The 26,992-nt window shown below is 42.3% G+C and overlaps 1 protein-coding gene across 5 annotated transcripts; it reads right to left on the bottom strand.

The window, feature by feature from the left end:
• On the bottom strand, nucleotides 1-26,992 carry DUT (deoxyuridine triphosphatase). Of its 5 annotated transcripts, none has more exons than XM_029575675.1 (7): nucleotides 26,908-26,992; nucleotides 25,938-26,094; nucleotides 20,128-20,219; nucleotides 9,270-9,314; nucleotides 1,122-1,196; nucleotides 594-664; nucleotides 1-160 (listed from the first exon to the last, which is right to left on the bottom strand). In XM_029575675.1, exons 2-7 carry the CDS (start codon nucleotides 26,090-26,092, stop codon nucleotides 104-106), a joined length of 495 nt encoding a protein of 164 aa, XP_029431535.1. In that variant the 5' UTR covers nucleotides 26,093-26,094; nucleotides 26,908-26,992; the 3' UTR covers nucleotides 1-103. The 5 variants fall into 5 exon arrangements, with proteins under 5 accessions (XP_029431535.1, XP_029431534.1, XP_029431536.1 ...); XM_029575674.1 differs by having other exon boundaries at nucleotides 25,938-26,056; nucleotides 26,908-26,986; XM_029575676.1 differs by lacking the exon at nucleotides 26,908-26,992 and adding an exon at nucleotides 26,737-26,892.

Here is a 26,992-nt window from a genome sequence, read left to right as displayed (position 1 = left end):
TTTTAACACAAATCTAGTAAAATATTTTAATTCATTCATTTACAGAAAAAAACAAACAAAATGAAGCTTTTATTACAAATCTGCTAAATTTTAACATAAGATTTCAGCTGTGACCTGTAGATCCAAAGCCTCCTGCACCACGGTCAGTATCATCCAAATCCTGAAGAAACAGGATTACAAGAGTTAGTTAACAGCAATAACAAATTTGCTCTTATCTTTCCCATATGGGACTTAAAATGCCTAAGATTATAAAATTATAACATTTTAAAAGAAGGTTTTTTGTTAAATTTTATATTTATAGAATATAAAAGTCAACTAGAAGTTCCAAACAGTGCCATTAAGAACTACAAGTATAATGAAACTACATTTTGCACACCCCTGTCAATTGCCACCTATTAAGAAAGATTTTCACATAGCAAAGATATAATATAAATAGTGAGTCCACTAATGCTGATCTAACCCAAAAAGAGCATATTTGTAAACAGCGTATTTATATTTCAAAACAAATGTTGATCAAACTTAAATCTGGTCATATTTTGTTTGCTTATTTCATAATTATTAAGTTACAAAATGTTTTCGTTCCTCTCACTTACTTTGAGCTCTTCAAGTTCAGGATAACAGATGCGCTCACAAATCAGTTGTGCAACTCTGTCACCTCTTTTAACTTTAAAAATAAAATGGTTTTAAAATCAAAACAATGGAAACAAAAGTTTCTTTGTAAAACAAGCAGATAAATATCTTGGAATTTAGTTATGCTACACTTTAAAACTCAGCACGGTACTAACAACTTATGTTTTGGTCCCCTTGATGAAAAAGGGCAATTCCTCCATTCTACAGCAGCTTTTTGAATTTAATGTCCAGAATTTTGGGAATTACTTTTTGCATGTTGAAATCTACTCTTATGTTCTGCTCTTACTGAAGAGAAATTAAGCATGAATAGCAACCTGATCAGTATTAATAGACATTAACTGATCAGTATTCATTGATATAATTATAAGAAATAAACTGTAGTTCTATTGATACTTCATTGAAAGCAAGATACGAATACAGTTGCTCATAAACCAAGGTCCATAATTTGAAGCCAACCAATTTTTGCCTTCCCCCCCAAAAAAGGTTCTTACCATTAAAATTTTCCTTTCCAAAATTAAAAAGTACAACTCCAACATTTCCTCTATAGTCTTCATCAATAACGCCAGCTGTTGAATATAACAAAACAGAAATCATTTGAATGTCTAACATTTGAAAATATTCAGCTCCACAGCACTAAGTTTCAGAACTATTTTTAATTTCAAGGATTACAAATTTTTTTTTAGTAATCCTTCTCCAGAAAGCAAAATTGTTAACCTTGTAATAGGTGTTATCCCAGGACGGCAGGATGTAGTCCTCACATATGGGTGACGTCACTGACGGAGCCCTATTGCGGGAAAACTTCTGTCAAAGTTTCTAGAAACTTGACTGGCACTGTGAGGGCACTGAGCATGCCCAGCATGCTATGATATTCTCTGCCACAGGGTTCTCACTCTAGTCTCGTATGTAGCAATAAGTTTTAGCAAAAATAAAATAAAAGGTATGGGACCCAACTCCGCGGGGTGGGTTTCGTGAGAACTACATCCTGCTGTCCTGGGATAACACCTATTACAAGGTAAGCAATTTTGCTTTATCCCAGGACAAGCAGGATGCTAGTCCTCACATTTGGGTGAATAGCAAGCTAGAGGCTGAGTCATTTTGTTGTGAAGCAACAGTGATGTATTGTTGTAGAAAATGAATCAGCCGAAGATTACAGCAGGTTGGATGTAGTAGGAGTTGGGATTAAACTGGAAACAAGTTCTGTAAGACAGATTGTCCATAGGCTGAATCTTGTCATCCTTCTTTGTTCAAACAGTAATGAGCTGCAAAGGTATGGAGAGAACTCCATGTTGCTGCTTTACATATGTCAAGGATTGGCACTGAACGATAGTGTGCTACTGAGGTTGACATTGCTCTTACTGAATGCGCTTTTACTCGCCCTTGGAGAGGAAGGCCTGCTTTTTCATAGCAAAACTGTATGCAATCTGCTAGCCAATTGGATAGAGTATGTTTACCCACTGCTTTACCCGGTTTGTTTGGATCATAGGAAACAAAAAAGCTGATTGGATTTCCTGTGAACTGCAGTGCGGTTTAAGTAGAAAGATAGTGCACATTTACAGTCCAAAGTATGCAAGGCCCGTTCTCCTTGGTGAGAATGAGGCCTTGGAAAGAATGTGGGTAAAACTATGGATTGGTTCAAGTGGAATTCCATAACTACCTTGGGGAGGAATTTTGGATGTGTACGGAGAACCACTCTGTCATGTAGGAATTTTGTATAAGGTGAGTACGTGACAAGTGCTTGTAACTCACTAACCCTTCTAGCTGATGTAATGGCTATGAGGAAGATAGTCTTTCATGTGAGAAATTTAAGATCACAGGAATCTATGGGTTCGAAAGGAGAACGCATTAGTCTTGCTAAAACCAGATTCAGGTCCCATTCTGTGACTGGAGGCCGAATTGGTGGTCTAATTTGAGTTAAACCTCTCATAAACCTACTGACAATCTGTTGTGAGGATATAGGTGCATCTCCCATCTTGTTATGATAAGCTGAGATTGCACTTAAATGTACTCTTACCGATGAAGTTTGGAGACCAGATTCTGAAAGATGGTATAAGTAGTCTAGTAGAGAAGTAGTGGAGCAAGTGAAAGGATCAATATTCTTTTGTCTGCACCACAAAGTGAATCTCTTCCATTTGGAAGAATAATTTTTTTGTGTGGAAGGTTTACGTGAAGCTATAAGCACTTGATACATGGGTTGAAAGATTGAGTGGTTGTAAAATCAAGCTTTCAACATCCATGCTGTCAGGGATAGGGATTGAAGGTTGGGATGGCGCAACCTGCCCTGATCCTGAGTTATGAGAGTGGGAGCTACTCCCAGACGAATTGGATCCCTGACTGAGGGGTCTAGAAGTGTGGGAAACCATACTTGTCGAGGCCAATACGGGGCTATGAGTATCATGGACCCCTTGCCCTGTTGTAGCTTCACTAGAGTTTTGGTGATGAGCGGTATCGGAGGATACGCATATAGAAGGCCTGAGTTCCAAGGGCAAGCAAAGGCGTCCTTGGCTGGCTGGTTTTTCTGTTTGTGTAGAGAACAGAATTTTTCCACTTTGTGATTCAGATGTGACGCAAAGAGGTCTATTGTCAGTTGTCCCCAACTCTGAAATATCCTGGTCGCTACTGAGGGATCCAAGGACCATTTGTGTGGTTGAAATTGACGACTGAGTCGATCTGCCACCACATTGTGAATGCCTGCCAGATAAGTGGCCCGGAGGAACATTGAGTGGTTCAGGGCCCAGCCCCAAATCTGTGCAGCTTCTTGACAAAGGAGATACGAGCCTGTACCTCCCTGTTTGTTGATATACCACATGGCTACTGTGTTGTCTGTTTGGATCAGAACAGTCTTGTGTGAAAGGCAGTCCTTGAACGCATGCAGAGCATAACGTATAGCTTGAAGGTCCAGAAAATTGATTTGAAAGGTTGCTGCGAGTTTCGTCCAAATACCCTGGGTTTTGAGAGTATCTATGTGTGCTCCCCAACCCAAGGTGGATGCATCTGTAGTTAACGTTATCTGTGGGACTGGTTGTTGGAAGGGTAGGCCCTTGCGCAAATTGTCCTTGTTCACCCAAAGTAGAGAGGACCGTAGTTGGTGGGTTACTTGAATTGGATAATGCAGTGGTTGAATGGCTTGAATCCATTGTGATCTTAGAGTCCATTGGGTAACTCTCTTGGCGAGCCTTGCCATAGGAGTGACATGAACTGTGGAGGCCATGTGGCCTAGTAAGGTTAGAAACTGATGAGCTGTTGCTTGTGTCTTTCAGTGAATTGATTTTGCCAATAAGACCAGCGTTTCTGCTCGATCTTCGGGTAGAAAGGCCTTTGAGAGCATGGTGTTCAATTCTGCTGCTATGAATTGAAGTAGGTGTGACTGTGTGAGATGGGACTTTTGATAATTGATGAGAAAGCCCATGGAATGAAGTAGAGCAATTGTTCTGTTGAGGGAAGCTATTGCTCCTTGTTGAGAATGACTTTGATGAGCCAGTTGTCTAGATACGGAAAAACATGGACACTTTCCTTGCTTAAGTGTGCTGCTATTACTGCCAGACATTTGGTGAATACTCTGGGAGTAGAGGCAAGTCCGAATGGCAGTACCCTGTATTGGAAATGTTAATGGCCCACCATGAAGCGCAGATACTTGCGATGAGGAGGAAAGATTGGGGATGTGAGTGTAAGCGTCCTGTAGATACAGAGAACAAAGCCAATCTCCTGCTTGAAGAAGTGAGAGCATGGTTCCTAGAGAGACCATTCTGAATTTTTCTTTTTTCAGAAATTTGTTGAGATTTCTGAGATCTAAGATGGGACATATTCCTCCGGTTTTCTTTGGAATGAGGAAATAATGGGACTAGAATCCTCTGCCTCTCTGAGACCGGGGTACTGGCTCTACAGCCCTGGTTTTCAGAAGGGTGGAAAATTCTACTTGTAACTGAAGGATATGATTTTCGCTTAGATGTAATTGTGTGGGTGGAAAATCTTTGGGAAGTGAGAGGAAATTTAGCTGGTATCCTCGATATATTATGGAGAGGACCCATTGGTCGTTTGTTAATGTTAGCCAATTGTTGTAGAATTGAGATATCTGGCCTCCCACTGGGAGGAGTGGGTGAGGATTTGAGAGAAGGCTGAGTTCTCTGGATAAAATTTCAAAAGCCAGTGGTAGTACTTGTTTGTGGAGCAGGCTGAGGCCTAGACTGTCTCTGCTGTCGTGGCTGTGGTCTGTGTTGTGTCCTGGCAGGGCGAGGTCGAGAAGGAGGGTAATATTTCCGCTGCCTGTAAAAAGGTCTTGTGGCATCCCTTCTTTGAGGCCTACACCGACTGTGCGTAGTGGGGATCCTGCGGAAGAGAAGACAACTGTCTGAGTGTTTCTGTATGCTCTTTTAACAGACACACAGCATCTTGGACTTTAGAGCCGAAGAGGTTGTCCCCCTGACAGGGAAGATCCACCAACTTGTCTTGCACCTCGGGTCTCAGATCTGAGGCCTTGAGCCATGCCCATCTTCTGGCACTGATGCCAGATGCAGCCACTCTTGAAGCAGTCTCGAATCCGTCGTAGGCTGCCCAGACTTCATGCTTTCCGGCTTCCATAGCCTTATGAATGATGGCTTGGGCAGTTCTTGGTATTCAGTAGGAAGAGATGGGACAAATTCTTGAATTTGTTTCCATAGGTTCCTCTGAGACCGTGTCATGTATAGATGATATGCAGAAATCCTGGAGTTCAACATAGCTCCTTGGAAGACTTTTTGTCCCAGGGAATTGAGAAATCTATGTTCTTTTCCCGGGGGTTTAGAGGAATGTGTTCGTATTCTTTTTGAGCGCTTTTGTGCCGATTCCACAACTACCGAGTGGTGGGGAAGTTGTGGCTTCTGATATCCAGGCGTGGATTGTACAAGGTAAGTACTATCCATGCGCTTATTTACTGCTGGGACAGAGCAGGGATGTTCCCAGAGACGGTGTTGCAGTTGCAAAAGAACATCATGGATAGGAATTGCAACCATTTGCTTTGGAGGGTCGACAAACTGGAGTACCTCCAAAGTCTGCTGTCTGGTGTCCTGCTCTGCTTGCAATTTAAAGGGGATGGAGTCTGCCATCTCTTGTAGAAATGTTGCAAAAGTGAAATCCTCTGGAGGAGATTGTTTTCTGACATGTGGTGGTGATGGGTCAGACAAAGGCTTCGATAGTTATCTCTGTTATCTGTGAACCGGAGTGATATGTATATTATACAGGAACTTCCGGTATATAAAAACCAAAAATAAATAAATAAATAAATAAATAGCGGTGACTGTGAAGGCAGTACCGGAGTAGGTGCAGACGGTAAAGGGTAGATCCGTATCTTTATGCTGCTTTGCGCTCGGTTCCCCGGGGGGGGGGGGGGGGGGGGGGGAGCAATGGTGACGCCGAGGCTCGACGATGTCGATGTTTATGTTTAGGCCCGCGGATCAGTGACTGACCTTGCCCAATGACGTCGACGGGGTTGGTGATGCTGCATCTCCGGATCCTTCCAGTCGACGTTTTTTGAGGAGGAGTTTCTTTGTAACTCCTGTTGGAGATTTAGTTGAGATGGAAGGCGATGAAAGCAGTTGAAGTTGGAAAAGATGTGCCATCTTTTCTTGCCGAAGTTTCCTACCCTTCAGGGTCATCACCTGACATTGCTGGCATGATGAAATATCAAGCTTCTCACCAGACTACACATTCTAGATGTGGGTCTGTGACTGACATGGTCAGAGTACAAATCGGGCATTTTTTGAAACCCGAAGCCATGTCAGTATCGACAGCCAATGAAAACTTTTGTGAGAAAAATCTCGTTTTATAACGTGAAAAAGCTATCAATTTGTCACCGTCCGGTGACAAAAAGGGAGTGAGATCCCAAATGGGGAAAATATGTGAAAAATAATTGACTTTTAGTCAGAATTGTGAGTAAACTCACAGGGCTCCTATCTCCGCGATGCTTACAGCAGCGCAGAAAAACGAAGACTAGAGTGAGACCCCTGTGGCAGAGAATATCATGGCATACTGGGCATGCTCAGTGCCCTCACAGTGCCAGTCAAAAGTTTCTAGAAACTTTGACAGAAGTTTTCCTGCAATAGGGCTCAGTCAGTGACGTCACCCATATGGGAGGACTAGCATCCTGCTTGTCCTGGGATAAAAGAAAATACATAGAACAAAGTGTCACGGGCTCTCTCTCTCAAAAAAAAACAAAACAAAAAACAGATGCAGAAATTATTTTCCTTCTGTTTTCCAATATCAGATTTGTAAGAATGCTAGATTAAGCTAAAACCGAGATTAAGAGTTAGTGCAAGGAAAGACCCACTTTGATAGCCAAAGTACGTACATAAAATCAAATATAGAATATAGCAAAAAATAGGTTTCATAAACTTGAAACCGGGATGGAAAGGATTTAAATCAAAATCACTAGTCTGAAGATTCTATTTGGTCAATTTTTAGTAAAAAAAAAAAAAAAAAAAAAAAAGCATCGTTCGATATAACTAGGGAGGATAACTTTTAAAAAGCTGTGCACGAGCCCACATATGTGCGTATATAGCCATGCGCAGCTCTATCCTAGTATTTTATAAAATGCGCCCATCACACAGGTACGGATTATAAAATGTGTAAATCTACTCTGCAATGTTTGTGCGTATGTATAGATACATGCAAATATAGAATTAACTTACCCAGATAAGTTTCAAAAAAAGAAAAAAACCCCCACAACTTTACTTATGCAGCTCGACTAGAAAAAAGGCTGGAAAGTCACTGCAATGGATCTCAAAGACTGTATACAGATAAGACGGCCATGGTTGTTGATATAGCAAGCTTCACCCCTTTTCCTTCTTGGAGAGATCTGCCTCAGACTCTGCAACACTGGAAGGACCCCCCCCCCCACACACACACACAGACACATCTAGTGCAATGGAGGGAACCTATGGAGATACCATGGCCATTCCTACTCTCAGGCAGCACTTCCCAGGTGAGACCACTAGTGTTCCCTATCCACATGGAAAGCAGAGTTGCTTACCTGTAACAGGTGGTCTCCAAGGACAGCAGGATGTTAGTCCTCACACATGGGTAACATCATTGGATGGAGCCCGACATGGAAATCTTTTGTCAAAGTTTCTAGAAACTTGCTGTCCTTTGAGAACACCTGTTACAAGTAAGCAACTCTGCTTTCTCCAAAGACAAGCAGGATAGTAGTCCTCACACATGGGTGATTAAGAGCTCCAAGTCTCTTCAAACAAGAACAGCCAATGTGCACAACTGGAACTGCAGCAACCAGATGAGCAGGCCTGCGCCCAAGGAGAGAGAGTTGGGTTTTCATGGCTGGAAGAAGTCACGGAGGATGGACTGTCCGAAACGACAGACCCCTCTTCGGCACACACTGCTTATGCATTAGAGTCCACAATCTCAAAACTCCTTGATACTATTTCAGTTACCGGTGGAGATCAACATCCAACTGCAGTAGTGGTTGCAAGTGGATCATCTGAGAGGCGTTCTCCTATGAACACTGGACTGGCTACTATGCACAACGAATACAAGCCTCCAAGGTTGGGAAGCTCACTGTCTGGAGTTAAAAGCACAGGGGAGCTGCAGTACAGAGGAGTATCTCTGGAACATCAACTAACTGGAAGCTGGTCATTCAGCAGTCACTTGCAGGGTTGAGTGGTCCAAATAATTTATTTATTTATTAAAGGCTTTTATATACAGACTTTCTTGATAGAAATCAAATCAACTCGGTTTACATCGAACTAAGCAGCAAATACAATTTAACCAAACAACAAGAGATAATTAATTCAAGGAGCGTAAAAAGTTACATTATAACAAGGATGCCTTAACTGGGAGTTGGAAATAAAGAGAGGGTGAACGAAAATAAATAAATACTATATACAAGAGAGGGGCAAGGAGCCGACCTCTTAATAGTTACTATGCATGAAATGTGGATTATTTGTTTACATACGTGAGTGATGGAACACTCACTTATGTAAATAAATATGTAAATAAAGTCAGACAATGCGACAACAGTGGCTTATATCAATCAACAGGGAGGAACCAAGAGCCAGCAAGTATCACAGGAACTAGCTCAACTCATGGAATGAGCAAAAGTACATCTTCAGATCTCAGACTCACATATTGCAGAAAAAGACAATATAAGAGCAGACTTTCTCAGCAGACAGTCTGAATCCAGGAGAAAGGGAATGGTACAACGAAGTGTTCTAGCTGATGGGGGGGGGGGAAACTCTACCAAGTCTACTAGTCTGAAGGGTTGAATACTTATGCAAGCAGCATTTTTCAGCTTTTAATTTATAAAAAATACAAAAAAATAATGAATCATGACTTTGAAAATGTACTTTAAGAGCATATTGGTTTGCCATAAACATACTGGCTGAAAAAAATCTGTGTGTCATTTATAATCCACACAAATATGCTGACTTTTTAGGGGGTCAAATACTTTGTATTTCTTGGGAGTTTACCACTGTTCCCCTTCTACTTTCAAGTTGACAGTATAACCTAAAACTTATGTCCCCAAAATGTACTAAATGAAATCTGTTCCCAAAGATGTACTCCAATCATACCATCATTAGGCAAATATACTGAAATAGGGAAACACGGTATGCTTTAGTTAACTTAGCAAAAATAAGGTAAAAGGAAGGAAACAGTACCTCCAACATCTATAAAATGTTTAGCAGCCAGACCAGATCTTGGGGCTAGAACATAGGGAGAAAAAAAAAAAAAAACACAGTACTTTTCAATGAAACAAATATTCACTGTGTATTTCAATAATGCAGAACAAATACATTTATTTTGTTTTCAAAACACATCATGAGCACCACAATAGATGTATACTTAATGTAACTTCATACTGAGAATTCTCCAAGGTCATCCAACCTCAGCTCTACAATATCATCTGTCAAACCATCATGAATAAAATATCATAATAAACTGTACTTAAATCATGTGGTGCTTTAATTATAATTATTGAAAAGACTGAATAAGCTTATATCTCTGGTCAACAAGCTAACAATTACCTAAAAAAGTCCTCTCCCTCCTCCAGACCTTGTACAAATAAAGCACATTTGCTTACCATAAACAGGTGTTTTCTTGTAGATAGCAGGATGAATTAGCCTTAAGGTGGGTGATATCCACCTGTCTCTCTCATAACTACTAGAGCTTTTGCTTTACTGAGCATGTGCAGGAATTCCCACTCAGATGTTGCCTCATAAGCCCCCTTTGTCGATTTTAGAGCTAAATCTAGCTAGTCAACTCCCCAGGGAGGTTGGTGGTTATTTCTATGGCTATTTCATCCTGGCTAGTTACACTATTTAAGATAACTATGGTTGACTTAACCATAACATGTGGGGAGTCCCAAGCTAAGGGTTGAAGTGAAGCATTTACTGAACAAAATCTGGACCCCCACTGTAGAGAGCAGACTGCTGGGTGAACAGGCTACACAAAAACTACTTGTCCAAATTTACTGTGGCTCTTTGAAAGTATGTCCAGATAGCAATGGGACGAAAAGGTGCGTACTAACAACCAAGTTGTAGCTTTGCAGATGTTCAAGAGGAATGGCTCGCAGATGAGCCACTGGTTCTAACTTGATAATATCTAATTTGTAGGCCTGCTAACTTATAGCAGTGTGCGACGCAGTCTGCTAGTCAGTTGGATAATGCACGTTTGGCCACTGTTATACCTAATCTATTGGGATCTTAAGAGACAAACAGAAGACTGACTGAAGACGAGTTCTTCTCTTGAAGTAAGCCAAGGCCTATTTACAATTTAAATTATTAAGAGCTTTCTCATCTTCATACATGCGAGGTTTCGGGAAGAACAATGGCTTAATATGGAAAACTTACAATTTTAGGTAAAAGCATCAGGTGGGAAGGTCACGTGATGTGGTGAGAGAGTGTAGACATGATTCTGTACTGCTCTAGGGCCCTGCTCTCCTAATCCTCACCCATCGCCCTCACAGTGACAGCGACCACTGCTCTTCTGATCTTTCTTCTTCCTGCAGTTGGCAGTGTGTGTTGGTGATTTTTTCGTGTACAAAAACCAGTGTATGGCAACAAAATCATTCCGCAGAGTCAAGCAAAAAAGTCAGTGGTGCCAAACATGATGGTCAACACCGCGAGTACTCCTCTGTCACCGCAGAGGAGCTTGGGTGTGTCTGGTGATCTTGCAGCAGTAATTCTGGCTGCCGTGGATGACAAATTAGGTAAGCTGCATTCCCGTTTTGATGAGCTCCAGTTGCTGCTGACAGACCATATCCAACGGCTTACAGAGGCAGAATCGCACATCGACAGGATGGAAGATACAGGCCCTGGAACGGGACTTGGCAGCGGCCAGTGCAACAGTAGCGAAACATGAAGCGAAATTAGAAGATTTAGAGAATCACTCCCATAGCAGCAATTTGCGCTTTACCAGGTTCCCTGAGGCTAACCCGGAGTGAGACTTAAGAACATTTTGGAGCAGTGGTTGCCACAAGTGCTGGATTTCCTGGCCGCCTTAGCAGAAATTCAAATCGAGCGCACTCACTGCATGGGCCCACGGCCTACTGAACTGGGAAGCCCTAGGCCAGTGCTCGCAAAGATTTTAAATTTCTGGTATAAAGAAGAGATCCTGTGGGCATGCAGATTACAGCGGGCTCTGGACTATGAGGGGAAAACTATTTTAATTTTTCCGGACTGCTCTGAAAATCTCGGCACGAAGGTGGACTTTTGTTCCTATCTGTTCCTTTCTTGTGCTCCACCAGTTAAAATTCACCCTGCAGTAGCCTGCGAGACTGCAAGCAGTTTGAAAACAAGGTGCATCTCTGATTCGGCTGCGTAGGCACAAGCTTTCTTTCACGCCAAGCTGAAAGGAATGGAAGAGCTGAAGGTGGGTGGAACTTAACATGACTTACAGAATGCAGCAATTTGTCTCTTTTTGATTTTTCTAGCCTTCACTGATTGTTCTCTCTTTGAGCTTCTGGTGAACTGGTGACCCAGCAAACGACCACAGTTGGCTGTGGGTCTGCTTCATGATGCATCCGAGACTCAGATGGTGGGGACGCTGATGGGAGTTTGTTATTGTGATCTTTGCTGAACCTGATTTTTTTTTCCTTTTGTTGGGGGAGCAGGGCCCTAGCATATAACTCAGGAATTCTCTACAGCTCATGGTTGAACGGAAGCTATCGGATGTTTCTTTTGGGGGGGGGGGGGGGGGGGGGGAGAAGAAATGCCATATGGTAGACTGTGGGGATTAGCTTCCCATGCTATGTTGGTTGTCCTATTAGTGCAATATGCAATGCTTAGCCAGATGGTTATTTTGGCAAGTGACATGAACTGCTCAAGAGAGCCCTAGACTGGTGTGAAGGGAATGTTTTTTCTCAATTTTCTCTGTATATTTGTGATGATAGATAAATGACCACTTCCACCAGATGTGTTAAATGGAATGTGTGTATGGTTTAGGCTCTGTGGTTAAACGTTTTAAAGTACTGCAAGCATTACAAAGATTAGGGAGGGGCGCCTCACAAAGCATTGCTACAGGAGACCCACCTTGATGCTGAGCACAGCAAACTATGTAGACAATGGGTTAGCAAGGTATATTGTGCACAAGCAACCCTGAGGAAAGCGGAAGTTGCAATTTTAATTGGTAAATCTGTCCCTTTCCAAGAAACTAAGGTTATTTCTAACACTGAGGGTAGTTATGTAATTGTGGAAGGGGTCTTATTTGGAAAACTGGTTTGTCACAGGCAATGTATATGCACCCAACATTTATGATCATACCTTCTTTGTAGACTTTGTGTGCCTCTTGTTACCATTTTCTGGCTTTCCACTAGTTTTTTTTTTTTGGGGGGGGGGGGGGGGGGGGGGAAATTTCAATTGTGTACTAGATAATAGTTTAGATAGCCCCCATCCTTCGCAAGGTTTGCACAAGCAGATCCCATACTTATGCCAGGCAATGTATCTGGTGGATGCCTGACGGATACTCCACCTGTTGGATAGGGAATTCACTCATATTTCTAGAACATATGGTACACAATTTAGACTAGACTATCTTCTGGTAGATGGGGATACGTTTTCCCAGAGTAGCTGTCGCACATATTGGGCCTTTGATAATCTTGGATCATGCACCTGTCTGAATTGACTTGGAGGGGTTTCGACCTGAGGAGATTTTATTTATTTATTTTTATATACAGACGGTCACCCATGGGTATCACATCGGTTTACATTATTACTTTGATAATGTGACAGCATCATATTACCATTACATTGTAATATTCTGTAATGTTCTGGGAAATGGCTAAGGTAGTGCTATGAGGGGATATTATTTCCTATGTAGCCACTAGAAGGAAAGCTTTGACAATGGAAACTCTCTCCATGGAAAAGAACTTTTACACCAACAAGAAAAAAAGTATGATCTTAGCCCAAGTACAGTAACAAAGTGACGGTTTTTTGAAATACAAGTTGCTTTAAATATGCTCCTCCACCAAAGGGCGAAAAATGACTGATATATTATAAAGGGAAATTCTTTTGGCATGGTAATAAAATTGGTAACATTGGCAAACATTGGCTGCATGATAAATCCAGATGGCTGGTAAACTTGGAAAAGGATATTAGCAATATTTTTAAGGCGTTTTATCAGGAACTTTATGCAGCATCCCTGGGTGCTGAACCAGAGGTCTTGGACTATCTTCAGTCTGCGGGCCTGCCTTGTTTGACAAAGGGGCAGCGGCTGAACCAACCCCTTCAGTTACAAGAGATTGCCAGGGAGATTAAGGAGGCTAAGCTCTTCAAAGTGCTGGGACCAGATGGATTTCCAGCTGAATTTTACAAAGTGCTGAGGTCCCAACTGGTTGCTCCTTTGGAAAATATGCTGTCACATTTTATTGAACTAGAGGTTTCCTTTTGCAGCAAATAGCACCTTGACAACAGTGATACCAAAGGTGAGGCGAGACTTGCCTTCTCCCACTTATCATCCTATTTCTCTTATTAACAGATATTAAACTACTAGCAAACATTATGGCTAACAGGCTAGCGAAACTTCTCCCAGAACTTGTTGGGTTAGAGCAGGTTGGCTTTTTACCTAGCCGTTACATTACAGTGAATATTCATAAGATTATTGCTTCTATAATTAGCAGCAAACAAATGTCTTCCCTCCATACTCTTTATTTATCGCGTTTTATATACAGTCATTCGGTTTCGCCATCACAACGGTTTACAAGTTTCGACAGGTAAGGTGTTAAGAGGTTAGGAGGGGCATTAACATTGTTTTCATAATGGTTAACAAGTATTCGATGGCTAAAGTGTTAGAAGGTTAGTAGATGCATTGATATACAGCGTTCGTTTATAGCATTATTAAGATTGAGAGTGATATTCTTAACGTAGCAAAGGGTACATGGTGGGGTTCTGTATGAAGGTTAACAAGGCTAAAAATGCTGAAAAGGCATTTGACAGGTTAGATTGGAATTTTGTGTTCAGGGCTTTGGAGTCCTTTGGATTTGAGGTATTTCTTGCGGATGATATGTACCATGAACCCTATATGTCCGTTAATGGTTACAATTCAGAGGAACTCTGCTTAGGGAGGGGAACGAGGCAAGGATGCCCATTCTCTCTGCTGCTATTCATTCTCTCTTTGGAACCTTTTTTGTGCAAGGCTCAGAATAATAGTGCCATCGCTGGAATTCCTACTGGAGACTATTCAAGAGTATGGTTTAAGTTGTCCGTTTTCGCAGGTGCTATTCTTCTCCACATTACTGACCCGCAGGTAGCTCTGACAGCCTCTCTCAGCAAGGTAGAGGCCAATGGGATGTTAGGGGGGTTTAAATTGAATTTAAAACAAATGTGAGGCCCTCCCAGCAGATCAGTCCAGTCAGGATTGAAGAGGGCACTTTCCAATGAGATATGTTAATGACTCCTTTTCTTACCTGGGCATTACCTTAACGACTGATTTACCAAACTTCTACATGGTCAACTTTAGAAGTTGCTCCTTTCCACTAGTACTTTATTGCAGACCTGGAGGGATTTCCCGCTTTCCCTGACAGGTAAGATTAATTTATTCCAAATTATTCTTTTCCCAAAGTGGCTGTACTTGTTCCAAACTATTCCCTGTTATCTGTTCAAGCAGGAGGTGTCTCAATTGAAATGGTTAATGCGACGCTATTGCTGAAAAAATAAAAAGCCACGGGTAGCATAGGTCAAACTGATGAGTAAGTGGGATCAAGGGGGACTTTGTTTGGCGGATTTAAAATTATATAGTGTGGCATGCAATCTATACCATGTGGTGGACTGGTTACTGGAGACTAATTTTTATACTCCCCTCGAGTTTGAGCAGGAATTTGGGTTACCTTTTACACGACTCTTTGGTGGTGATACCGAAACATTTGCAACAGGGCTTTTTGGGCACTCCTTTGATTCTATCTTGGTGCTATTTTTGTACCTCAAAGCTCAAAAGTAATATTTCCCAATTTTTATCGTTGCTTGGCAATGCAAAATTCCTACCGGATGTCTATATGCGACACTAAAGGACTGTGCGCGATTGCACAGTTCTTAGATGAAGGGGGCATTAAAATATTTCAGACCCTAGTTGACGAATTTGGGCTAGAAAATAATCAATATTTTGCTCACTTGCAAGTTATCAGCTATATTAGATCCCTTAAGGTGCATGATCAGGTGGTGGAAAATAGAACATTATCAGATATCTTCGACATAGAAGACCCATCGCTTCATTCCATTATTTGAAGCCTCCGATTGATTTTGGACCCATTCTGTCCAATTGGAAGAATGAGATGGTTTTAGATTTTAGCGAGTCTCAATATGCTCTGTTTCAAATGTTTAAAATCTAACTTATAATGCTGCTAAGGAGGTTCAGTACAAATTTTATAGGAGGTACTAATATTCTCAAACACTAGCCTTCCATATCAACATTGCTACATCTGCAGTTTGTGAAAACTGTAACCAAATGCCTGGCACTACGGGACACCAGTTTTGGGGGTGTCCAGAAATTGTTTCTTTTTGGGAATCTGTAGTCCACCATATTGGTCAAATTACAGGCATACAGTTGCCGCTAGATGTGAGTGTACTGTCATTTGATATGCGAGGGATAGCCCTGGGACAAAGATTCATCCAACTTTGGTTATGGAAGGTATTACTGCTTGCAAAAAAAAAAAAAAAAATCTATCCTGCAGTATTGGGTGGGGAAAGATCCACAGAATTTGACATACTGGAAAAATCAAATCCATTTAATGTGTATTAATAAGAAATATGTTGAAAAAAAACTGATTTGACTAGGAAAAGAAATACTTTTCTGCTTATTTGGAATGTATACTTACAATCTCTATCCCCTCAGGCTAAGAGCCTGATTGTGAATGATTGCTAAGCTTCAAGTCGTTTTTGTTGTATAGTTATTTGATTGTGATACTGAAGGGGGGGGGGGGGAGGAGAAATTGTTGTTGCAGTGCAAGGTTATTTCTGTGTACAGTGGAAGAGTCAACCCTTGTACCCCATATCTATTGTAATATGGCTGTTTATATTCACTTGTCCCATGTACTTCTGTTCTGAAATTAACATATTTAAACATAAAAACGTCAGCTATCCCTCTGCGATCCTCTAATCTTCCATTGGCAGCACAAGGGCATACTGTGTGCTCACATGCAGTCCATTCCTTCCTATTCACAAAAGAGAAGTCATTTTAAGGGCTCAGAAGGGAGTTTTCAGCACGACCCTGTACTGCTGCCAGCCTCCTGACACCAATCTTGAGGGGGGGGGGGGGGGGGGGGGGGGGGGGGGGGGGGGGGGGGGGAGGTGAGCAAACCTCGTTCGGCTTTGGTACGTCTCTTCAGCAGTCGCCAAGAGGGATACTGCTGCTCAGACATGCTTCATCACCTCCTTTACCTGGAGGATGTTGGGCAGAGAAAAGGCAATACAAAATACCACATCCTCTCACTTTAGGTTCTGGGCACCTGTGTCCATATTTTAGGTACCTGTGCAATTGGGAAATTTACAATCCTGATTTCCATGAAATGCTAATTCAAGCTATAAAACTCTTAATTTTATTTAGTAAAGGGGAGAGTAAACATTTGAGCCCAAGAGCCTCATTAGAAGCTCTTGCTGATTGAAAGGCACAATATAAATCAAGCACTTCAAAGCGGATTATATTCAGGTACTGTAGGTTTTTCCCTGCCTTCAAAGAGCTCATAACCTAAATTTGTACATGAGGCAATGGAGGGTGAAGTGACTTGCCCAAGGTTGAGGAGGTGGGGAAGGGATTTTCAGAGAGTTCCAGCCAAGGAGTGAAATGAGAGGCTTCTGTCCCATGGATGTCACTTCTGGGCACAAGAAACCTGTGAGGGAGTCGGTTGGACCATTAGATGACCGAGGGGTTAAAGGGGCTCTTAGGGAAGATAAGGCCATTGCAGAAAGACTAAATGAATTCTTTGCTTCCGTGTTTACTAATGAGGATGTTAGGGAGATACAAGTTCTGGAGATGGTTTTCAGGGATGATGAGTCAGACAAACTGAACGAAATCACTGTGAACCTGGAAGATGTAGTAGGCCAGATTGACAAACTAAAGAGTAGCAAATCACCTGGACCGGATGGTATACATCCTAGGGTACTGAAGGAACTAAAAAATGAAATTTCTGATCTATTAGTAACCTATCATTAAAATCATCCATTGTACCTGAAGACTGGAGGGTGGCCAATGTAACCCCAATATTTAAAAAAGGCTCCAGGGGTGATCCGGGTAACTATAGACCAGTGAGCCTAACTTCAGTGCCGGGAAAAACAGTGGAAACTATCCTCAAGATCAAAATTGTAGAGCATATAGAAAGACATGATTTAATGGGACACAGTCAACATGGATTTACCCAAGGGAAGTCTTGCCTAACAAACCTGCTTCATTTTTTTGAAGGGGTTAATAAACATGTGGATAAAGGTGAACCGGTAGATGTAGTGTATTTGGATTTTCAGAAGGCGTTTGACAAAGTCCCTCATGAGAGGCTTCTACGAAAACTAAAAAGTCATGGGATAGGAGGCGATGTCCTTTCGTGGATTACAAACTGGTTAAAAGACAGGAAACAGAGAGTAGGACTAAATGGTCAATTTTCTCAGTGGAAAAGGGTAAACAGTGGAGTGCCTCAGGGATCTGTACTTGGACCGGTGCTTTTCAATATATATATCAATGATCTGGAAAGGAATACGATGAGTGACGTTATCAAATTTGCAGATGATACAAAATTATTCAGAGTAGTTAAATCACAAGCAGACTGTGATACATTACAGGAGGACCTTGCAAGACTGGAAGATTGGGCATCCAAATGGCAGATGAAATTTAATGTGGACAAGTGCAAGGTGTTGCATATAGGGAAAAATAACCCTAGCTGTAGTTACACGATGTTAGGTTCCATATTAGGAGCTACCACCCAAGAAAGAGATCTAGGCGTCATAGTAGATAATACATTGAAATCGTCAGCTCAGTGTGCTGCAGCAGTCAAAAAAGCAAATAAAATGTTAGGAATTATTAGGAAGGGAATGGTTAATAAAACGGAAAATGTCATAATGCCTCTATATCGCTCCATGGTGAGACCACACCTTGAATACTGTGTACAATTCTGGTCGCCGTATCTCAAAAAAGATATAGTTGCAATGGAGAAGGTACAGAGAAGGGCAACCAAAATGATAAAGGGGATGGAACAGCTCCCCTATGAGGAAAGACTGAAGAGGTTAGGGCTGTTCAGCTTGGAGAAGAGACGGCTGAGGGGGGATATCATAGAGGTCTTTAAGATCATGAGAGGTCTTGAACGAGTAGATGTGACTCGGTCATTTACACTTTCGAATAATAGAAGGACTAGGGGGCATTCCATGAAGTTAGCAAGTAGCACATTTAAGACTAATCGGAGAAAATTCTTTTTCACTCAACGCACAATAAATCTCTGGAATTTGTTGCCAGAGGATGTGGTTAGTGCAGTTAGTGTAGCTGGGTTCAAAAAAGGTTTGGATAAGTTCTTGGAAGAGAAGTCCATTAACTGCTATTAATCAAGTTTACTTAGGGAATAGTCACTGCTATTAATTGCATCAGTAGCATGGGATCTTCTAGGTGTTTGGGTAATTGCCAGGTTCTTGTGGCCTGGTTTGGCCTCTGTTGGAAACAGGATGCTGGGCTTGATGGACCCTTGGTCTGACCCAGCATGGCAATTTCTTATGTTCTTATGTTCTAGCCACCACAGATCAGGGCCCATTTCATTGCTGCAGACTGGATGGAAGCCTCCTGTGCGCCATAGTTTGCCTACCTCTGTTTTAATTTAGAAAGGTAACTAACAAAAATGAACTTGTTCTACTATAGGCAAACCAAACTGTTTGTACAACTATAACTAAAACTGACTAATCATGCTAGATTTTAAATAATATTTAAATCTTCTGCTTTAGCCAGAGTTATATTATAATCAACTACCCAGTGGGATCAAATGGTTTGGCAAAAGCACTCCTTCACCTTGTCATGCAGTCAAAAGTCCAGGATGGTATCATCTTCATCTGATGAGTTACCGTATTTTTCGCTCGATAAGACGCACTTTTTTTCCCCCAAAGGTGGGGGGAAAATGTATGTGCGTCTTATGGAGCGAATATAAAAAAAAAAACCCAAACAAAAATCTAACAAACCCCCCCCCCGACCCCCCCCAAGACCTGCCAAATTAATTTCCTGCAACCCCCCACCCTCCTGACCCCCCCAAGACCTGCCAAACGTCCCTGGTGGTCCAGCGGGGGTCCGGGAATGATCTCCTGGGTGTGGGCCGTCGGCTGCCAGTAAACAAAATGGCGCCGACGGCCCTATGCCCTCACTATGTCACTGAGACCGACCGCTGCTATTGGTCGGTCTCAGTGACATAGTGAGGGCATAGGGCCGTCGGCGCCATTTTGTTTACTGGCAGCCGACGGCTCACGCCCAGGAGATCGTTCCCGGACCGCTCCTGGACCCCCGCTGGACCACCAGGGACGTTTGGCAGGTCTTGGGGGGTCAGGGGGGTGGAGGTTGTTAATTTAAAGGGTTGGGATGGGGGGGGGGTTTTGGGGGTTCCCAGAGAAAGAAAAGTTTTCTGATCTGGGGAGTGGACCGAAATGGCCCTCCCCAGACCTGAAAACAAAATGGGGAGAAAAAAAAAAGCTATGCACTCCCCTAATTTGCTCCATAAGACGCCCAGATGCAGAGCCGGTTTAGCACAATTTTTTTTTTTTTAAATTTTCCCCCTCTGAATCCTAGGTGCGTCTTATGGTCAGGTGCGTCTTATGGAGCGAAAAATACGGTACTTTTAATATTTGCCAAGGCCAAGAAGCAATTGCAGCTGTTTTTTCCATAGACTGTTTAAGACCATTGCCAAAGCATGAGAGTTAATGTAAGCATGTTCCCAACAGATTAATTAGCAAGGTACTAACCCTCCCCTCATATTGTACAGGTTACTAGTCACAGCCAAATGCCAAGAAAGAATAGCCTAGACCTACCTATGATCTTAATCAAAGAGGCTGAAAAGCTCTGGTCAAGCTATCTTACCTACTCGGCCATAGCACCCGGAGGGAAGAGCAATTTGAATGTCAGTGTTCACCACAACTTTATCCATTGCACGAATCTCATAATCATATGCACTAAAATAAAAAATAAGAAATTAGGGATTAGACAAAATTCACTCTTTGCCAACAAAATGCTTTGAATATGTAAGCAGAAATACCAAATCAAATTTGTTTTTATTCAAAACCTTCAAAAAATACATTTTTTAAAGTTATCTTTTGAAGATGTGTAAAATCAAACAAACATGCCATTTTGGTCCCTACATTGTGAATCTGTTCAGACGAACAAAACTGGATAAAAAGGAGTGTTACTAACAAATTTGAGTCCTGGAATCTTCAAATGGGCCCAGAAGAATAGATCAGCCACTCCATCTTTATGGCTGATGCAATACCATGCGCTAGCTGCTGCGCATGGCTTAACATGCAATTGGACATGTGGCCATAACCCCCAACCAATATGGGGATTAGAGGGTCCAAAACATGCATCGAAATCAGCACATAGCTAAGAGCGCTCATATGTAAATTAATGTAGATGAGACTATTAGCTAATCCCTGCGATCCAATAAATTTTCTGCACAGCCAATGCGCCCTTGCAATGCGGCAAATTTTATGCTAGCCCGGGACTGGCATAAAGGTATGCCACACTTGGCACATTGAAAAAAAAAGAAAAAAATCCTGGATTTCTGCGATTCCTTCTAATAGTATCATCGCAATACTAAGTAGGAAGAACCAATTAAAGCAGTATTTAGTTTAAAAATAAATAAAACAGCTTCTGAAAAAAAAAATTCTGGACAACCAATACACACAAACAAGATACACTGCCTGGACCATGTATCTTGTGCGTGTCTATGCCAGTAGCAAGAGAAAACCCGATGCTTGACAGCCCCCTGGAGGCCAGTGCTGAAGAGGCCCTAGGGATGCACATTTTTCTCCACCAGGACCTGCCTACCCTCTGGGAGGAAAACGGTACTCCTTGCCTTCTTTTTTTTTTTTTTTTTAAAGTCCTGCTTGATCAAACATTAGCTAAGGGAGAAAGAAATGCCTTCCTTTTTTTTTTTTATTTGGTAGAAATAGGAGTTTTAGACCAGGACCGCAGGTTCTGCCACCTTCATCTGCTGGAGACAGAGAAATACTGAAGGGACGCAGGTAGCACACCACACTACAAGGGGTGCTTTTTAAGATTTTCTGTCTCCATCTGCTAGAAGGGAGGCAAAACCCAGCAGTCTGGACTGATCTGGGTACATTCAGGGAAGCACATTTTTCCCTAGCGCCTTCTTTTTAACGCGACCCCTCATTTAAATATTGAATCGAGCACCCAGAAGAAGTGGCTGGACGTGCGTTAGGAAAACGGGGGCTCAACACCAAGTGCCCGCTTTCTGCATACAATTATTGCATCGGCCCCTTTGAGAGTATATTTAGGGGTTCCATAAAAACATCTTGCTTCATCCTTTGCAGAGTTACAATACAGAAATTGCTCTGATTCTTTTTTTTTTTAATGAGATCTACATGAATGGCATGATCTCTATAAAGAATGTACCTTGTTTAGTAGCAATAAAAGTGAATTATAATGCACATCAGGAATAAGCATAAAATGTTTAATTTTTCCTGCACACTAGACCATTCCAGAAAATGTAAGTTTGTTAAATCAACTTGAGCATAGATGAAATGAAAGAGTGAAACAAAAATTAGATGATTGAAAATAGAAAACTTGTTTGTCTTATTCTAATATGTCTGGCATAATCTCCCATAATTTATACTATACTAGACATTATTAGTCAGGAAAGAGGAAGAATAAAGCAGAAGGCTCAGCACACCAACTCATAGCTTCAGTTTCAAGATTGTGGACTAGCAGTTCCCATGCTGCTCAGATCTGCAAGGCATGGCTTTTGAAAATTAAAAACTGAGAGGCTTATGCAATAGTGCACCCAGACTTGTGCAGACATTTACGCGCTTTGGACACACTAGACCAGTGGTCCCCAACCTTTTTTGCACCAGGGACCGGCTTCAAGCAAGACCATTTTTCCATGGCCCGGCAGGGCAGGGTGGGGGTTGGATTTTAGTGCACACTTATCATTTAATTATGACATTTATAATGTGAATGTGACTCAACTCACCATAGGTTCTCACATGCATGACACATTGACCCATGATCGTCACAGGGCTAGATGTAAAAGTACAGTTTGCATCCATGGGAACCCCTCTGACCCACAATAATGGATGTAACGCAGAATTATGACATTCCCCATACAACTCACCCTACAAAAAAGATATTCTGGTTCTGGTGTCATCTCAGTAACAGCAACTCAAACTCCTTTTACTTCCAGGCTCAATAGCCCTATTTATGAAAAGAGTTTATCACCAATGCATGTCCTCTTGAGAAAACACAACAAATAAGACCGATACAAACGCTTACATGCTAGTAAAATATCTCATCTAGGTAACAGACACAGAACAGACCTAACATACTCCCAGGATCAGTAGTAATGCACATAAACTAATCCGCACACAGTTACACCTGTATTATGGAATACACTCAAACAGGAGCAACCCTATCTATGAAAAGGCAACACTACAAATATTAAATCAGGTCCTAAAAACCAATACACCTCTTATTAGGAAAACAGAACTAGCAAGCAGCTATAGATCCCCACACAGAAATAATTGTAAAACTATACTAATAAGCAGAATAAATGTTTCAAAACAGCTATGAACAGAACAACATCCAACAATTAAAAACTCATAAAAACTATTAAACATTCTCCAAACACCAATAAAATATTTCAAAAAAGCAGACATCACACAATTAAAATGGCAGTCAAGAAAAATAAACTTAAATCTAATTAAGAATCCACCTATCACAAACTTACACTCAATATTACCTGCTGAGTTTTTATCATATCATCACCACGCACTACTATGTCATATTTATTCTCTTGGTTACTTATTCTACCGTTTCATATTTATGTACCGTCACATCCATTCAAATAGGCTTATTTATTTACTCTGCCATACTATCACATTAATCGGATGAAATGTAAATATTGCTTTGTTTAACCTCTCCCCTCTTCCAGCTCCAAGTTAATTTTCCCTGTTTTATTGTAACTTTCTCACACCCTTTAATTGATTCACTGTATTTAAAGTTCACAGTTTTATTGGAAATATTTATTACGTTACGCTATAACGTAACGTATAACAAAAATAATTAATAAATAAATAAATAAATAAATAATAAAAAGCCACCTTTACTTACCCCTTCCAGCAGCTCTCCTACTCCCCTTCCCTGCAGGCCGTGGCACACACCAGAAGCAGCAGAAGCTAAGCTTTATACTTATGGTCCTCTTCCTTAGTGCCCATGTGTCTCACACACACACACCATACCAGTCATGCCCCCATGACCAGTTTCTGTCTCTCACACACCAGTCATCTCCCAAACAGTCTTTGGCACACACACACCTTCCTGAACAGTTTCTCTCATGCCATACACACACACACAGGCTTCCCACTCCCGTGTTCTACTTACATATATGGGCTTCTCACTCTCATAATAACTTTCTCTGCCTCTCTCTCACACACACACACACTCACCAGTCTCTCACTCCCATGCTTGTTCTCTCCACATGCACAGGCTTCTCATTCCCATAATCACTTTCTTTCTCTCTCACACACACACCAGTCACCTGATCTCGCTCATGCATACACACACACAAGCTTCCCACTCCCATGTTCTCTTTCAGATATACAGGCTTCTCCCTCCCATGCTGTCTCACACACACCCAGGTTTCTTACTCCCATGCTCACTCTCTTACATGTACAGGCTTCTCATTCCCATAATCACTTTCTCTCTGTTACACACACACCAGTCTCTCATTTCCATGCTCACTCTCCACGTGCACAGGCTTCTTATTCCCTGAATCACATTCTCTCACATTCACACACACCAGTCTTTTTCTCTCACACACACCGTCACTTTACCAACCAGTCTCTCTCTCTCTCATGCATGCACACTCACCCAGGTTTCTCACTCCCATGCTTTCTTTCACCCCCCCCCCCCCCCAACACCAGGCTTCTTACGCCCATGCTTTCTCACATACCCAGACTTCTCACTTCCATGCTTTTTCTCTCTCACACACACACACATCAGTCACCTCCCTGACTAATGTCTCACACTCTCACATACACAGTCATCTCCCTGAGCAATCACTTTCATTGTCTCTCATATACACACACATCAGCTCTCTGACCAGTCAATCACACACAGGCTGGCTGGCTGCTTCTCTCTCTCACTCACTTCCTCTTTCCCCCCCCGAGCACAAATGGGAGCTGCAGCAGCCCCCGCAGGCCAAGAAAGAAGAATCCCATCGGCCGCGGGAGGCTCATGCTGCTGACTCCTTTCTCGATTACCAGCTGCTTCAATTGCTCGGGGGCCGCTGCTGCAGCCGCCACTACTACTTTTCCACGCAGCACGGCTCTTTCTCCTTCCCGCGCACCACTTCCTATTCCGGATCGCGGGAAAAAGAAAAGGCCAGCCACGGGTGCCACAGCTTCTTTTAGCACCGCTGCCATTCCCACTGGGCTTGAACGTGCTGATAGCCCAGCGGCAACGGCAGCGGGAGAGACCGGGAGCGCGCATCACAACTGCCTGTGCTTGGCGGTGCCGTAGACCAGCAAAAAAACCCCACGGACCGGTGGTTGGGGACCCCTGCACTAGACTACCGGTAGCACCTGATGCAATAAGGAGATCAGCATGTTCAAAATGTGCTCCTAAACAAATGTGTAGCCGATAGTGCTTGTTACATGTAAATTCCATGTAGATGAGGCTATTAGCTATTCCACCCCCCATGCAGAAAATCAAGGGGGTACCCAAAGCACATTTTTTAAAGCAGGAAATTTAATTCCAGTCCCAGTGCTGGAGTTAAGTCAATCTACCAGTCAAGGGCTCATAAGAAATTAAGAATTACTGTTCTCTGTGGGTCCTGCTACTTCAGGATCACTGCAACACTTAAAACTACTGCTTGGTGTTTAAAAATAAAGGTATAATGGAATGGCTTAATGTAAAAAATAAATAAATACATTTCTGGACACACACTTTACACTCAAAATATGGGCGACATTGGCCTGAACAAGGATAAAATAAACGTGTGCCCATCTCAAGCCTGGGCACATTTGAGTGCTAGGGATGCACAATTTTTCCCCATGCATGACCTATTTATTTATAGCAGCACTTCATCTTAATGAGGTTTCTTTAGCCGCTCTTCTACCGTCCGGTTTCTATGAAGAGGCGGTAAAAAAATGTGTTTTGCGGATTTAGTTTATTCACAGTTATTCCAAAAAGGTCCAAGAAGCTTTACAGTTAAATAAATTAGTATTCGTTTTATGTAAGAAATATATTTTGCTTTTTTTTTTTAAACAAAGCCAAATCAAAGCGGATTTTATTTATTTAAAGTTTTTCTAGACCCACATTCGTTAGGAACATCACATCGGTTTACAAATAACATGCAATACAGCACATAAGAAGCACGAACATGATATACAATATTTACACGAAAATTAGTTTTGTCGAGTTTACAGGCACTTCATAAAAGACACTTGGCAGAAATTAAGAGGGGAAGTACCATGGGATAAGAAGCAGGCTGTTTATAAAGGGAAGATGTGGGAGTCCTTTGCCTCCCCCCCCCCCCAAATTTAAATAAACGGGCAACTCGATAAAACCCGAAACATTCCCCTTAAATCGCTCCTCGCTGCAGTTTCGGCGCCCTGGGTGTCTGCAAGATGTGGGCTGAATCGGTCCCGATTTACCTGTACAGGTCATAGCCCGCCGCCTTCGCCGAGCCTCTGGTCGGGGTGGAAGCATTTTTCGAGAGCTTGACGAACTTCAGCACAGATCCAAGCTCCTTCTTCGGGCTCTCCTTAGGCCGCTTGGTGGGAGAGAAGGTCACTTCAGAGGACGGCATGGCTTCACAGAAAAAAAACCGAGAACGGCAGCAATATCTTTGGCGCCAAATTATTTGAACTGAACTACACTTCCCAACGACGCGCGAAAGGGGGAGGGGAGAATAACGGAGGAACCGGTGCTTTTCGTTTCGGTTGCATATATGTGCACAAGCTAAACGAATTATATATATATAAAAAAGAGAGAGAACAGGCCACCTTTTATTTTTTTAAATTGCTTTTAAAAGCAAATAGAATAATTCAGACAGAAGACGATTAATTTCTCCCAAACCCTGCCCTCTGGAATATGAATTAACTTTCACGCTCCGCCTCCCCTTGCTCAGCGCTCTTATTATTTCCCGCCCTAGAAAGCGGGTAGAGGTATCTTATGAGGAGAACGATAATGTTGTGGGGATGGCTTTTAATAGCGAATAAAAATGTTCTCCTCCTTTAGGCAACTTGCCGCAAGCTCGATAGCCGCCGAAACCCTCGCTGCGTAGGCCCAGAATCCACCACGGTCGTTACCACTCCACCCCTCTAATTCCCGCTCATCGCGGGGGAGGGCTCCTGCCAGGCGTCCCGCTTTTCTGCTCTGCCGGGGAATTGTTTGGCCCGAGAGTGCATTTGAGCGGGAAGGATCCTCTGGATTTTAAACCTTGGGTAGTACCATTCACTTGCGCGCCCTAAGTGTCCTTTTACTGTTACAGAAACGCCGCGGGCCTTGCAAACTTGCGACTACTCCGCTGAGCTCGGTTCTCTGCGCGAACGGAGTGCATCGCTTTTCTAGCGCTCCGGATTCTTACAAAACTCGTTTCTTTGCCGGAGGCCCGGAGCTTACCTGTTTCTTAAAGGCAGAAACCGGAAGGCGAAAAAATGACTTGGCCATTTTCTTCTCGTTTCGTTTGCTTTCATCAGAATATAAA

Source organism: Rhinatrema bivittatum, chromosome 13 (assembly GCF_901001135.1).
Source record: "Rhinatrema bivittatum chromosome 13, aRhiBiv1.1, whole genome shotgun sequence".
NCBI lineage: Eukaryota > Metazoa > Chordata > Amphibia > Gymnophiona > Rhinatrematidae > Rhinatrema > Rhinatrema bivittatum.
The sequence above is the reverse complement of the archived record's forward strand: the minus strand, read 5'-3'. Positions and strand labels throughout refer to the sequence as shown.